Genomic DNA, 13,555 nt, shown 5'->3' on the forward strand with positions numbered 1-13,555 from the left:
ATGCATGAGGTGAAGGAAACAGTTTACTGAAGTTTTATGTTTTGTTATTTGGGGGCTTTTTTGACAGAACTTATTGTGTAGGAAGAAAATTTCTGGAAGAGAATCAAGATATTTACCAGAAGAAGAAGGGAAGGTATTAAGAAAAAAATTGAGAAAGCGCTACAAAGAGAAATAATGGAAAGTGGAGTATCCTAAATGAATGTTTCTTAAAGGATACATTCTATAAGCTATGGAGAATCAGAAACAAGATCAGTTACTAAAATTCTAACTCTTAAATTAGTAAGCGTTTATTAAGTATGTCTCATGTAAACTAGATACCAAAACATTCCCTACCTTCAAGGACCTTATGTTTTACCAGGGACTAGACAACTTATATTTGATAACAGTATACACAAATTTGAGCAGAAGCAGTAGATGCAAAATCAGAAGAACTAAGTTCAAATATTTCCCCTGCTTATAATAGCCAGTGTAGTATTAGATAACTTGATTGCCAAGTCCTGTCAATTCTATCTCCCCATTGTCTCCTCTTGAAGCTGCTACCATCCTGGTACAGGATCTTGAAGTATTGAAGTAGCCTTCCAGTTGATCTCCCTGCTTCATCTCTCCTTGCTCTAGTCTTATCTTCTACTTAATTGTTAAATTGGTCTTCCTAAAGTAAAGGTCTGATTTAACCCTGCCCCCCCCAAAAAAAAACAAAACAAAACAACAACAAAAAAAAAACATAAATAAATTCCAGTGACTGCCAACCACCTCCAGGATCAAATATAAAAAGGTGTCATTCAAAGCCCTCCCTAATCTGATCCTCTTCTACTATTTTTCTAGTCTTCTTACACCTTAATTGTAAGTGTGCTTATATATTTATATCTTTTATTTTTATCTTCTTATACTTTGATCAATTGACAATGGCCACCTTGTTATTTCCTACACACAAAACATCTCCCAATCCTGGGCATTTTCACTGACTATCCCTCATGCTTGGGATTCTCTTCCCTTCTCATCCCAACCTTCTGACTTCTTTCAAGTCCCATTTAAAATTCCCCCTTCTAGAAGAAGTTTTTCTGAATCCCTCTTAGTGTTGTATTTTCCCTCTGTTAATCATCTCAGATTTATACTGTAAATATTTTGTTTGTATATAGCTGTGTGCATGTTGTCTCCTCCATTAGACTTGAGAGGTCCTTAAGAGCAGGAACTGTTTTTTGTCTTTTTTTATCCTCAGCACTTAGCACAATGTCTGATACATGCTAGTTAATAAATATGTATTAATTGACTGACTAGAATAATAGAGACTTCTTGAAGAAATTGACACTTGATTTGAGTCTTGCAGGGATCTAGAAGTCCCAAGAAGAGGAAGCAAGAGAAAACATTACATGTAAGACAGAGTAGTATATGGAAAAAGTTCTAGATTTGCAACCAGAAAGTTCAAATTCTGCCTCTGTCCCTAGCTATCTATGTGACCTTGAACATACTACTTAAATTCAGTCTTGAATTATTCTCACCATCCACTATCCACTGTGGGTTACCTACCCAGAGTTGGCTAGATGATAAGAGTTTTAAGATGCTTCCAATCACTACTAGTAAAATATTATGTGCGAAGAAATAGTGTAGCAAAAGAAATGTGATATACACAAATTTAGAGACATCTCCACTCCAGATGTTCTTCTGGATTATTTAGGCCCAATCTGTAGACCCTTCTAACCCATATTGGACTGATCAACCACAGTTGGACACAATGTACCTTGATCCTAACATAGTGATGTCATTTTTTGGGCCCCTTTGAGCATGAAGAACAGCTAACCAGATAGAATGAAAAGTATGATTTTCAGGAAACCCAAGTTCAAATCCAACCTCAGATATTTACTGAGTCATACTGGACAAGTCATTTAACTGCTGTGTCTCCAGTTTCCTCTACTATAAAAGAGAGATATTAATGGCACCTACCTCTGAGGATTATATCAAATGAGATCATATTTGTAAAGCATTTATTCTGGCACACAGGAAGTGGTTAATAAATGCTTATTCTTTTCCCCCTCCACTGCCCTTGCTCCTGTTCACATCCTACTGAATGAAGCTGAAGACAATCATAAAACTGCTGAATCTGCTGCATATTTGTTTTATAATCACAACTGGGACTACACTGCATCAAGGCAGTTCTTTTACACTTTCTTAGTCCATTCACAATCCCATTCACCACAGCAGCTTTTCCAGATCCTTTTATCACTTCTCAGATTTATCATAATTCCACCTTCTTCCATCCTCTCAGTTAAGATCCTTGCCTCATATGTTGCTGAAAAAAATGAGGCCATTGGAAAAGGTCTTTCTTCTTACCTCCTCTCTCATCTCACATCACTCATGCTTTCCCCTGCTATCTCCTCTCCTCCTATCTCATATGAAGAAATGATCCTTTTTTTCCAAGGAATGTACAAATTCCTTCTAGATTTGCAAGCTTTTATTCCTTCCTGTCTTCTCTAGTAGATTGCTTCCTATATCATCCCTACTCTCACTACTTGGTGATCTTTTCCTATTATATGCTTCCCTACTGCCTACAGACAGAGCGGTGTCTGATCCATCTTCAAAAAGCTGATTTCCAATATCATCATTCAATTGAAAGTGTTCTTTTCAGAACTACTATCACCTAAATGCCAAATCTAATGGCCTTTTCTCAATATTTATCCTCCTTGACCTCTCTGCAGCCATTCCTACTGTTAATCACCTTCTTCTCCTTGATATATTCTTCTAAGTTTTCTTCTACCCTTTCTTGTTCTCCTACCTACCTGACTACTCTTCCCAGTCAACTTTGCTGAATTTTTATCCTCCGAACATCTGCTAATCCAAGGCTCTGCTCTGGGCCTTCTTAACCCTCTATATTATTTCACTAAGTGATCTCATCAACTCCCAGGGATTTAATGATCATCTCTGGATGGTTCTCGAATCCACATACCTAGCCCAGATTTCTCTGCCAACCTCCAATTTAGGATCTCCAGTTAACCTACTCAGCATCTCAGATTGTCCCATAGACATCTTGAAGTCAAAATGTCCAAAACTGAACACATTTTCTTTTCCCTCTTGCTGAGTTTCCTGTTGCAATTGAGAATATCACCATTCATTCTCCTAGTCCTATAAATTTTTAACCTAGGTATCATCTTTGACTCCTTATTCTTACCACCACTACCACCAATATCTGATGTAAAGTCAAGTGAACAAAACCAGGTTATATACAGTAACAGAAATATTGTACAATGATCAGCTGAGAATAACTTAGCTATTATCAGCAATAAAGTGATTGAAGGCAATGACAAAGGGCTTATAATGAACAATGTTTTCTGCTCCAGAGAAAAAATCTAAATGTTGATCAAAGCACACTTTTTTTCTTATTTTGTTTTGCTTTGGTTTTTTTGGTCTATATTTTCTTTTGTAACATAGCTAATATGGAAATATGTTTTCCATGACTATATCTGTCTCATCTCTATAAAATTGCTTGCCTTCTCAATGAGGGGGAGAGAGAGAAGTTAGAACTCAAAATTTAAAAAAAAAACAAATATTAAAAATTGTTTTTACATCTAACTGAAAAAACAATTTTTTAAAAGATCCCTTAGGCCAGCCTCCTCATGTTAAAAGCAAGAAGACTGAAAATTTAAAGTGGTTAAAAGACTTGTCTCAGATCTCCCAGGTCATAATAGCAGGTTCAGGATTCAAATCTAGGACTTGATATGGTTTTGTTTCAAGTTTGTACAATTAGGAGGTAATTTGTCATTCACTTACAGAAGCTGGTTCTATTTTTCTCATAGAACAGAGTGAACACATGAATAGAAGAAGAAAATTTCTCATTGCCTCTATAGTTGCTATTCAAAACTCCAGTTTCATCTATCCATCATGTCAAAAGTGCTTCTCCAGAGTAATCCTGGTTTCTAAAAGGTAATTTCGGGTACATGCTCTTTAAATAATTTGGGGGATTGAATTGGGAGATGAGGGCAGTTTAAAAGTTAATAACGAAGGAATCCTAAGAATAAAAAAATATAAAATTTAAAGTTCATGTGTAGCAAAATATTTACAATGTAGAATTCACTTCAAGTGTAAGGTATTCCTTCTACTGAAAGACAAGAACTTAGACCACTTAAGTACATAAAACACAGAATATTTGAACCTTTTTAAGAAGTAATGTTTGTTGAAGTATTATAAGGTACTATACTTCTTATAGTAATCTTTTGTTTTCTGCTTTCCTTACTTGGTAAATTAATTGTAGATAATGGGAGAGGAGGGGAAATTCCTCCCTTTTATTTCTACCTCTACCTAGTCCACTTATTTTTATAGGGGAGTTCCATATGCTAGCCTCCATAGAAATACATTAAAAAACTCACACTTTTAAAGATCACTACTTCTCTAAGGATTTTTGCATGCCCTTAAGTTTTAGTGGTATCAGGCATAAAAATATGACCTAATTTTTTTCTTGTTGCTTTGGTTTTTAATTTTTGTAAAGAAACTCATACTAGTGAATCAATTTGCAGGTTCAATTCCTATATGAATCAAATAGTTTTAATTTGCTTTTGGGGCAGGCCAGACTGCAGCCAACCAATATATAGATAAATGCTCTTATTCATCAAGGAGAGAATGAAGCACTCACTACAAATCAGTCATGAGTACTTGAAAATAGAACTGATTGTTTAGTAGTATCTTTTAAAAATTTTCTCAGGGCTTGCTTTCAGATTTCTTTGTTTCCCTATTCCCCTGTACTCCCTTTTCTAGTTCTAGAAGCATAAATCTGTGCAAACTACTAATTCCACAGTAAGTTTTTGGTACCACTTGGAAGATCCTTGTGTTGAGAGGGATAAATTAGCTATACCTCTTGTACAAAAATATATACTATAATATCTGTGACAAATGGATTTATGCTTGAACACTTCAACATTACTAGCTTATGAAGTAGACCATCCCGCTATTAACCTATAATTCCTGGGAAGTTATTTCTGATGTTGAGCCAAAATCTATTTTCCTATAATTTCCCTCCATCGGTCCTACTTCTGCCCTCTGGGTTCATTTACAATAAGTTTATTCACTATTTTAGGATCATAAATATGAAAGGGATCTTAAACACTACCTAGTGAAACTCTCTCATTTTGCAGAAGAGAAAACACAGAAGTTGTGATATGCTAAAGTCACAGGTAGAAGTATTAGAGGTAAAATATAAACCCAGGTCCTTTGGCTCCAAAATTCTTTCTCTAGGCCTTGAGATAATTTCACTTAAGATAACAGAACTTGAATCTAAAAGAAGCCTTTTCTCCAAGCTAAACATGCCCAGTTTTTTCAGTTTTTCCTTCAACATAGATTCTAGGCCCTTTACCATCCTGCTCACACTCCACTGGATATAATTGATAACTATATAAATGATAACCATTCTAGGCTGAAAGACAGTTCTATTACATATCATTCAAGTTGCTTAAATCCTTGTCTTAAATCCCATATTTATAAGATCTTAGCCATTTGCACTTTACCACTTATTTCAGAATTCTTTCACAAAACCTTTATTATTAAGCACCAATTTACAGGGCATTCCGCTAGACGCTGTTCTTATGTTGATGTAAGATACTGTACCTAGTCACACTGAAATTCTAATGTAGTATAGGGTTAAGACACAAATACAGATAACTATGACAATGTTATATCATAAGTACGTTAGGAATAAGACAGTGGCATGTGATGTACAAAAGGGAAGGTTAGAGGCAGCTAAATAACACAGTCCCCTGGCATCAGGGGACCTGAGTTCAAATTCAAGGTCAGAGACTTAACACTTAATAGCTGTGTGACCTTGGGCACATCATTTAACCCTAATTGCCTAGCAAAAAAAAAAAAAAAAAAAAAAAAGGATCAGGGAGGTTAATACTAATAAAAAAGAATAGGACAGACTTCATGGATGAGGTAGACTTCATCTGGATTTTAAAGGATGGCTAGAAATTTGATTGTCCAAAAGAAAAAGGCAGACATTCCAGAATAGGGGGAAGACTAAGAAAGAAATGGAGGTTAAAAGTGATTCAGTCTGGATGGAGCTTAGATTGTCTTCAAAGGAAGGAGAGAAAAAAAAAATTGCATTTCACTTGGTAAATAAGAAGGAACTACAGAAGATTTTTCAACAGAAAAATGTCTTGACTAGATCAATGCTTAATTGATTAATCTAGATTAAAGATTAATCTAGTAACACCGTGAAGGATAGATTATATAGGAAAACTTATCACATGAGTATTGTGATAGTTCAGATAGTTGGTAATGAATACCTGCACTTGAACTTTGCAGTGGAAATAAAATAACTAATAAAGAAGATAAATATTGTGGAGATAGAATCAAAGAGATAGAACTCTTTGAAGATAACCCAAGCTATCACACAATAGGAGATTAAAAGAAATCATTAGATCTGAGGAGAGGAAGGAAGAGAGAGTTAGTTTTTGTATTATTTTGTTTTAACTTTTTTGAGCATCTAGCGGAACATCCAGGTAGAAATGTTCTCGAGGCATGTTCTGAACCTAGAGGAAATGGGAAGCTAGATACTTGGGAATTGTCTCCATGAACATGATAATTGAATCTGGGAGTGAAAGAAAAGGAACATGAAATAGAAGAAAGTCATGGGAAAATCCATGAGAAACATATTAGCGTCAATAATAAAAAGTACAGACAGAATATGTTAGGAAGTTAAGAAGAAAGCTAGGTGAATGTGATATGTATCGATCTGAGACAAATGGCTTCAGGACCTCTGGCAAAGAGGATGATATAACACCCTAAATACCTACCAAAGAGGTGGAGCCAAGACAGCAGAGTAAGAGCAGGAACTCACCCATTATTCCTTTAAATAATGACACTAGACAAATTTTAAAGTAGCAAAATACCACACACACACACACAAACAACAACAACAACCAAAAAAAAAAACCAGTCGAACATTTTCCAGCCAGAGGCAACTTAGAAACTCAGCAGAAATGGTCTGTGACACTAGGGTGAGAGTCAAGAGCACAGCTCAGGACACAGCCTGACCTTTGAATCTCTTGAGTGAGCAGCAGTGCTGCTGGCTTCCAGACCCCTCCACCCAAAGACACCAAAGGCAACCTGAATCAGCAGAAAAAGTCTGTGAAACCAGAGTGAAAGCCCAGCACACAATCCCAGGGTAGGCCAGCCCCAACAGCCTGGACCTCTTCAGCTCAGGGACATCTGGGAGGACTCGGAAGGTCAGTAGAGAAAGTAACTAGGAGTATGGTATGTAATTCTAGCACAGCCCTGTCAGCATACTAGATGGTACTTCTGAAGGGAGGACACACCTAATGGCTCCAGGGCAGGAAAAAATGCTTGTGGTCAGATTCCTAGAAGGATTTGTGAAAATACCTGCACAAAGCCCCTGAAGCTTTTGATAGTCCAGCCTCTACCCTGGAAGCAGAGCACCATGTTAGCAGAATTAAAGGCAGGGTAATAAGCTAGGAAAAAGAGCAGAAAACAAAAAAAGTTTCTGACCATGGAAAGTAATGATGACAAGAAAGATCAAAACACACACAGATGATAATAACAAAATCAAAACTCTTACATCTAAAGCTTCCAAGAAAAATAAGAATTAGGTTCAGGCCATGAAAGAGCTCAAAAGGGACTTTGAAAATCAAGTAAGAGAGAAAGAGGAGGAAATTAATGAAAGAATTGAGAGAGATGCAAAAGGAAATAAAGCTAATAAGGAAAAGAATGCTTTATAAAAGAAAATTGTGCAGTTGGGATAGAAGGTACAAAAAATAACTGAGGAAAATTATTCCTTAAGAAATAGAATTGAGGGGCAGCTAGGTGGCGCAGTGGATAGAGCACCAACCTTGAATTCAGGAGGACCCAAGTTCAAATCTGGTCTCAGACACTTAACACTTCCTAGCTGTGTGACCCTGGGCAAGTAACTTAACCCCAGCCTCAGGGGGGAAAAAAATAGAATTGAGCAAATGGAAGCTAATGACTTTATGAGATATAATAAAGCAAAACTCTTTGGAAATAACTCTTTGGAAAAACAACAGATCTGGAAAATAGATCCAGGAAAGATAATTTTAAAATTACTGATCCACCTAAAAGTCATCATCAAAAAAAGAGCCTGGACATCATCTTTCAAAAAGTATCAAGGAAAAGTGTCCTGATATTCTAGAACCAAACGGTAAAATAGAAATTGAAAAACTTCATTGATCATCTTTTGAAAGAGATCTCAAAAATGAAAACTCCCAGGAATGTTATAGCCAGATTCTGTAACTCCTAGATGGAGGAGAAAATATTACAAGCATCTAAACAGAAACAATTTAGATATAGTGGCGCCACATTCAGGATAATACAAGATTTAGCAGCTTCTACATTAAAAGTACCAGAGGGCTTGGAATATAACATTCTAGAGAGCAATGGAGCTAAGATTATAACTAAGAATCACCTACCCACCAAAACAGTATAATCCTTCAGAGAAAAAGGTAGTCATTCAGAGAATCAGGATTTTCAAATATAGGATTCTGGAGAAGCATAAGGTGGTAATCAGGAAAGTGATATCATAAGGGACATAATAAGGTTTATCTGTTTACATTCCTGCATGAGAGAGGATGATCCTTGTAACTCATTAGAATGGCATTATTATGGGAGTTAGGAGCATATATATACAGAGGGCACAAGTGTGAGTTGAATATGAAGGGATAATATCTTTTAAAAGGTGAAATTAAAGGATGAAAGAGAAATGGGGAAAAGAAAAGTAAGAAATAGAATGATGCAAAATCTGTCAAAAAAAAAAAAAAGAAAAACTTTTACAGTGGAGGGAACGAGGGTGAGTGAGGTGAATCTTATTCTCATCAGAATTGACTCAAATGAGAAATATAACATACATACTCAATAGGGATATAGGAAATCTATTTTACTCTGGAGAAAAAAAGAGGGGAATGGGATATGAGAAGGGAGGGAGAGGGTGATTTAAAAAAGGGAATACCCAAAGAGATTTTAAAGAAGGGAAAGGGATCTATGTGTGCAAGAATGTTTATGTAGCCTCTTTGTAATGGCCAGAAACTGGAAACTGAGTGGATGCCCATCAATTGGAGAATGACTGAATAAGTTACAGTATATGAATGTTATGGAATATTATTGTTCTGTAAGAAATGCCCAGCAGGATGATTTCAGAAAGTCCTGGAAAGACTTACATGAACTGATTTTAAGTAAAATGAGCAGGAACAGGAGATCATTATATACTTCAACAGCAATACTATATGATAATCAATTCTGATGGATGTGGCCCTCTTCAACAATGAGATGAAACAAATCAGTTCCAATAGAACAGTAATGAATTGAACCAGCTACACCCAGTGAAAGAACTCAGAGAAATGAGTGTGAATCATTACATAGAATTCCCAATCCCTCTATTTTTGTCCACCTGCATTTTTTTATTTCCTTCACAAGTTAATTCTACACTATTTCAAAGTCCATTTCTTCTTGTGCAGCAAAATAACTGTATAGACATGTATGTGTGTGTGTGTGTGTGTGTGTGTGTGTATATATATATATATATATTTTTTTTATTTATATATATATATATATATATATATATATATATATATATATATATATATATATATATATATATATAGTATTTAACATATACTTTTAACATATTTAACATGCATTGGTCTCCCTGCCATCTGGGGGAGGGGGGAGAGGGAAGGAAGGGAAAAATTGGAACAAAAGGTTTTGCAACTGTCAATTCTGAAAAATTACCCATGTAATCTTGTAAATAAAAAGCTATAATAAAAAGGGGGGGCATATTAGGGGAAGGAGTGGTCAGTAGCAAAATACTTGTGGAGGGACAGGATGAAAGGATAGAGAATAAATGGGGGAACATAAAATTAGCAATAGTAATTATAAAAAAATTTCAAAGCAAATTTCTCTAGAATATTTGTATTCTCTGGGAAATGATGAGCAGGATGCTCTCAGGAAATAAAAAGCCTGGAAAGTCCTCCATGAACAAAGTGAAATATACTGTATACAAAGTAATAGCAATGTTCTGGGATGACCAGCTATAAATGACTTTGCTGTTCTTAATAGTACAATCATCCACAACTAATCTGAAGGATTTATGATGAAAAATCCTACCTATACTTAGACAAGGAACTGATTGTGTCTGAATATAAATTGAAGCATTCTCTATTTCTCATTTTCTTTATTTTTAACTTAATTTTTCTTGAGGTTTTTTTATTTTCATTACAGTGGGAGATCTTTGTTTCCTTTCACAAATGTTTTACATAATTTCACATGTGGTTTCTTAATTGTGGGTGGGGATAAAGGAGAGAACCTAGAACTCAAAAGTATATTCAAAACAATATTGTTTACATTTGTTTTTAACTGGTGAAAAATATTAAATTAATTAAAATTAAATTAAATAACCCTCTATAACTATTGAAAGAACAATGAAGAAGTATTAACTAATAGAGAGATGAGATAAAAAAAACCACCATTGAGGTAATTCACACAACAAAAAAGATAATCTCCAAGGAGTACACTACAAACTCCGGATCTGAACTAATGTCAGTGAGACCCTTATTTATCCCTCCACCATTTCTGTGTAGAAATGTGGGACAAGACAAGGCTCAGAGTTCTTATCAGTTAATGACAACTCTGTAGCTACTTTCAGACTTCTATTTCCGCCCTGGAAAGTGAAATAAATTCTAACAGTTACCTAGCTAGCCAAGGAAATTTAGAAATAGCAAAGGAAGGGGTCTGCCAGCCCTAAGAGTTACTGAAAAAATGAACAAACAGAACATCAATAATCCAGAAAATGCAATCGATTAAAAGAACCTCAAGATAAAATTTTGGAGAAGAGATTAATTTTGCAATATTTTAAAAATAAAAAAACCCAGAGAATAAAGAATAGATTATCAGCAAGAACTCCATAACTTGGGGCAGCTAGGTGGCACAGTGGATAGAGAACATCAGCCCTGAAGTCAGGAGGACCTGAGTTCAAATGTGACCCGAGATATTTTAACACTTCCTAGCTGTGTGGTCCTGGGCAAGTCACTTAACCTCAATTGCCTCAGCAAAAAAGAAAGAACTTCATCACTCTAAGAAAGATTTGATGACCTATTTTTTTTTTTTAAAGCATTCAAGAAAATAAATGAAATTGTGTGCTCTTGATGAAGAACTAGGCAAGAGAATAATAACTTAGAACAAAAGTTGGCAACTTTATCAAAGTTGTAAACACTGAAAAACAGAATGGGAGGAGAACTCAAATCAAATTCAGTGAAAGAACAAAAAATCCTGGAACAAAGTCAAAACACTATTAAATCAGAGCATATGAAAGATTGGTTATCAAAAAGAATTTTCCTGATGGGGTAGTCAGCTGTTTAAATAATTTAAAAGATATCAAGGAAAATAAAGGAGTAGAGGGAACCTTTGACATTTAAGAAATCTGGTTGATTTTAGAGTGAACAAATTCAGTAGAATGGTGGGAATAATAGTGCAATAAATTGTGAGTATATTTAGTAATTAGTGAGAAAATAGAGGCATTAGTCTTTCAAGTTAATAACTTTCAAGAAGTTTAACATTGAAAAAGGAAAAAAGACTGTGGGGTAGCATCTAAGTGGACAAATAATGGTCAAGAGAAGGATTTTTATTTTTATTTATTTATTTATTTATTTATTTTTTTAAGTTCAGGAAACCTCAGTATGTATTTAGGCAAATAGGTGTGGACCAGTGGAGAGGGAAAGATTGAAAATTCATTAGAGGCAACAATCAGAACGAGGTAGTTGAAGAAGCCAAAACGTACAAGATCAAGGGCCCATATAGAGAGATGGCCCCAGTGAACAGTTGTGCCTACTTTTTTTTTTTTTTCTTTTTTCCTTTAGGGCCAGGGGAAAAGATAATGAGTGCCAATGAAGTGTAAATAGTCTTGAGAAAGAGAATAGTTGGCAGACTTCACTAAAACAGCTTTAATATTCTCAGTGAAGTAGGAAGCTGCCATTTATTCCCTTCTACATAATTAATGATTTATGTTAATATAGTTCTATGAGGAAAAAAAAATATTAAAAAACCCTGTCCATTCTCAGTATGTCAGGGATAAAATGAAAGATAAATCATTTTCCCCTATTCAAAATCACAGATTGAAAAATGAATATCAAAGCAATATATATTGTATACTGTATATAATAGCACTATGTAAATGTTTTTAATAGATGTACAGTTTTATATAATCCTCCTGTCTGTGCAAGGAAATATTTGATGTTAAGTCCATAATGAAAAAAAATTTGAATGAATACAAAACTTTGATGAACTTTTTGCAAACAATTATTAGAAGGAAAATATTATATTTAAGATAGTAATAATAATATTTAGTTCTTGGCTTCAAAAAGCTAGCAGTGTTTTATTATATAGATTTTTTAACCTAATTAATTCTCATATTCCAATTAAGTTGATAAAGGGAAATTAAGTTATTCTCATGAATAAGGAAAATAAGGAACAGTGTGTATAAAAGAATAATATAATATTAATCATTAAATTCTTGGCAGAAAAATAAAGGTTAGAATTCTGGTCTTCTGTTGGTTTGATTCTGAATTCATTATGCTGCCTCTAAAACAATAAAATGTCACTAGAATTATAAATGGTGATTTGGGTACTTCATAAATACATGCTATATAATTTTTCATTCATTTTCATTATTTCATATATGCCTTTACCTCAAAAAGTAGGTATTGGTTATTAGTAAGGTCAGTATTTCTGAAAAGACTAATTAGGTTTGAGAGTCTGAGAGGAAGCTAACCTGAATCCTAATATTTTGTTACAAGCACAAGTTTTAAAAATCTGGCATTTCAACTTCCCTTTTTTACTAGCGAGCTTTTTATTGGAGAAAGGGAAATTTATGATTTTTTAACAATGTACAAGTGAACACCATTTAATCTTGCCATTTTCTTTTTCTACTTTTCCAGGTTTGATTGCTCCAAATGTGGCTTTACTGGTGAAGTCAAGAATGTCACTTATAGATATAAACTCTCTTTAAAAGTTTCCAATGAAAACAGATTGTTTGTAATTACTGTGTTTGGAAGCTGCTTGGATGCATTTTTTGGTATCACTGCCACTTGCCTAAACAGGTAGAGATGTTTTAATGTGTAATTCCACTTGTTTCTTAATATATCACTATAATATAGATATGAGTATACTTTAAATCAGTGTATTCTGAATGGAATGTTTTAACATTCATAACATTAAAAACTTTTTAAAAAATCCTTTTGTCAAAAGTTTTTACAAGGTGATAAAAATAGGCATAAAAAGGTGAAGGATTATTATTTTCTGGATACATATAAATATGGTTATCAATAATCAGTAATTAGGTCCTATTGATTTAAATTGAAGTTACAGAGCCTGAATAAAAAGTGGAAAAGCATTAAAAAAATAGAGTATCCTGTCCAGTTGAAGGATTATGTAAATTGAAGTCAAAGTTCAAATGGCCATATTGTCTTGAGGAATAAGCTGTTTGGAAAGTTATCTGCCAAATTCTAGACCATCTTATTAAATGCTTTTCCAGTGTTTACATAGTTTGACCTGCTGC

General features: G+C 34.4%; 1 protein-coding gene across 3 annotated transcripts in view; it reads left to right on the top strand.

The window, feature by feature from the left end:
* DDIAS (DNA damage induced apoptosis suppressor) overlaps positions 1–13,555 on the top strand; it is a 29,341-nt gene that overhangs the window by 8,479 nt on the left and 7,307 nt on the right. For 2 of the 3 annotated variants that reach the window (XM_074304566.1, XM_074304568.1), the window contains 2 exons: positions 3,786–3,912; positions 12,936–13,097. In XM_074304566.1, the coding sequence (XP_074160667.1) occupies positions 3,800–3,912; positions 12,936–13,097 (275 nt within the window). In that variant the 5' untranslated portion in view covers positions 3,786–3,799. The remainder of the gene's footprint in view (positions 1–3,785; positions 3,913–12,935; positions 13,098–13,555) is intronic. The other variant, XM_074304567.1, reaches the window with a different exon arrangement.

This window comes from Sminthopsis crassicaudata, chromosome 3 (assembly GCF_048593235.1).
Source record: "Sminthopsis crassicaudata isolate SCR6 chromosome 3, ASM4859323v1, whole genome shotgun sequence".
Classification (NCBI taxonomy): Eukaryota; Metazoa; Chordata; class Mammalia; order Dasyuromorphia; family Dasyuridae; genus Sminthopsis; species Sminthopsis crassicaudata.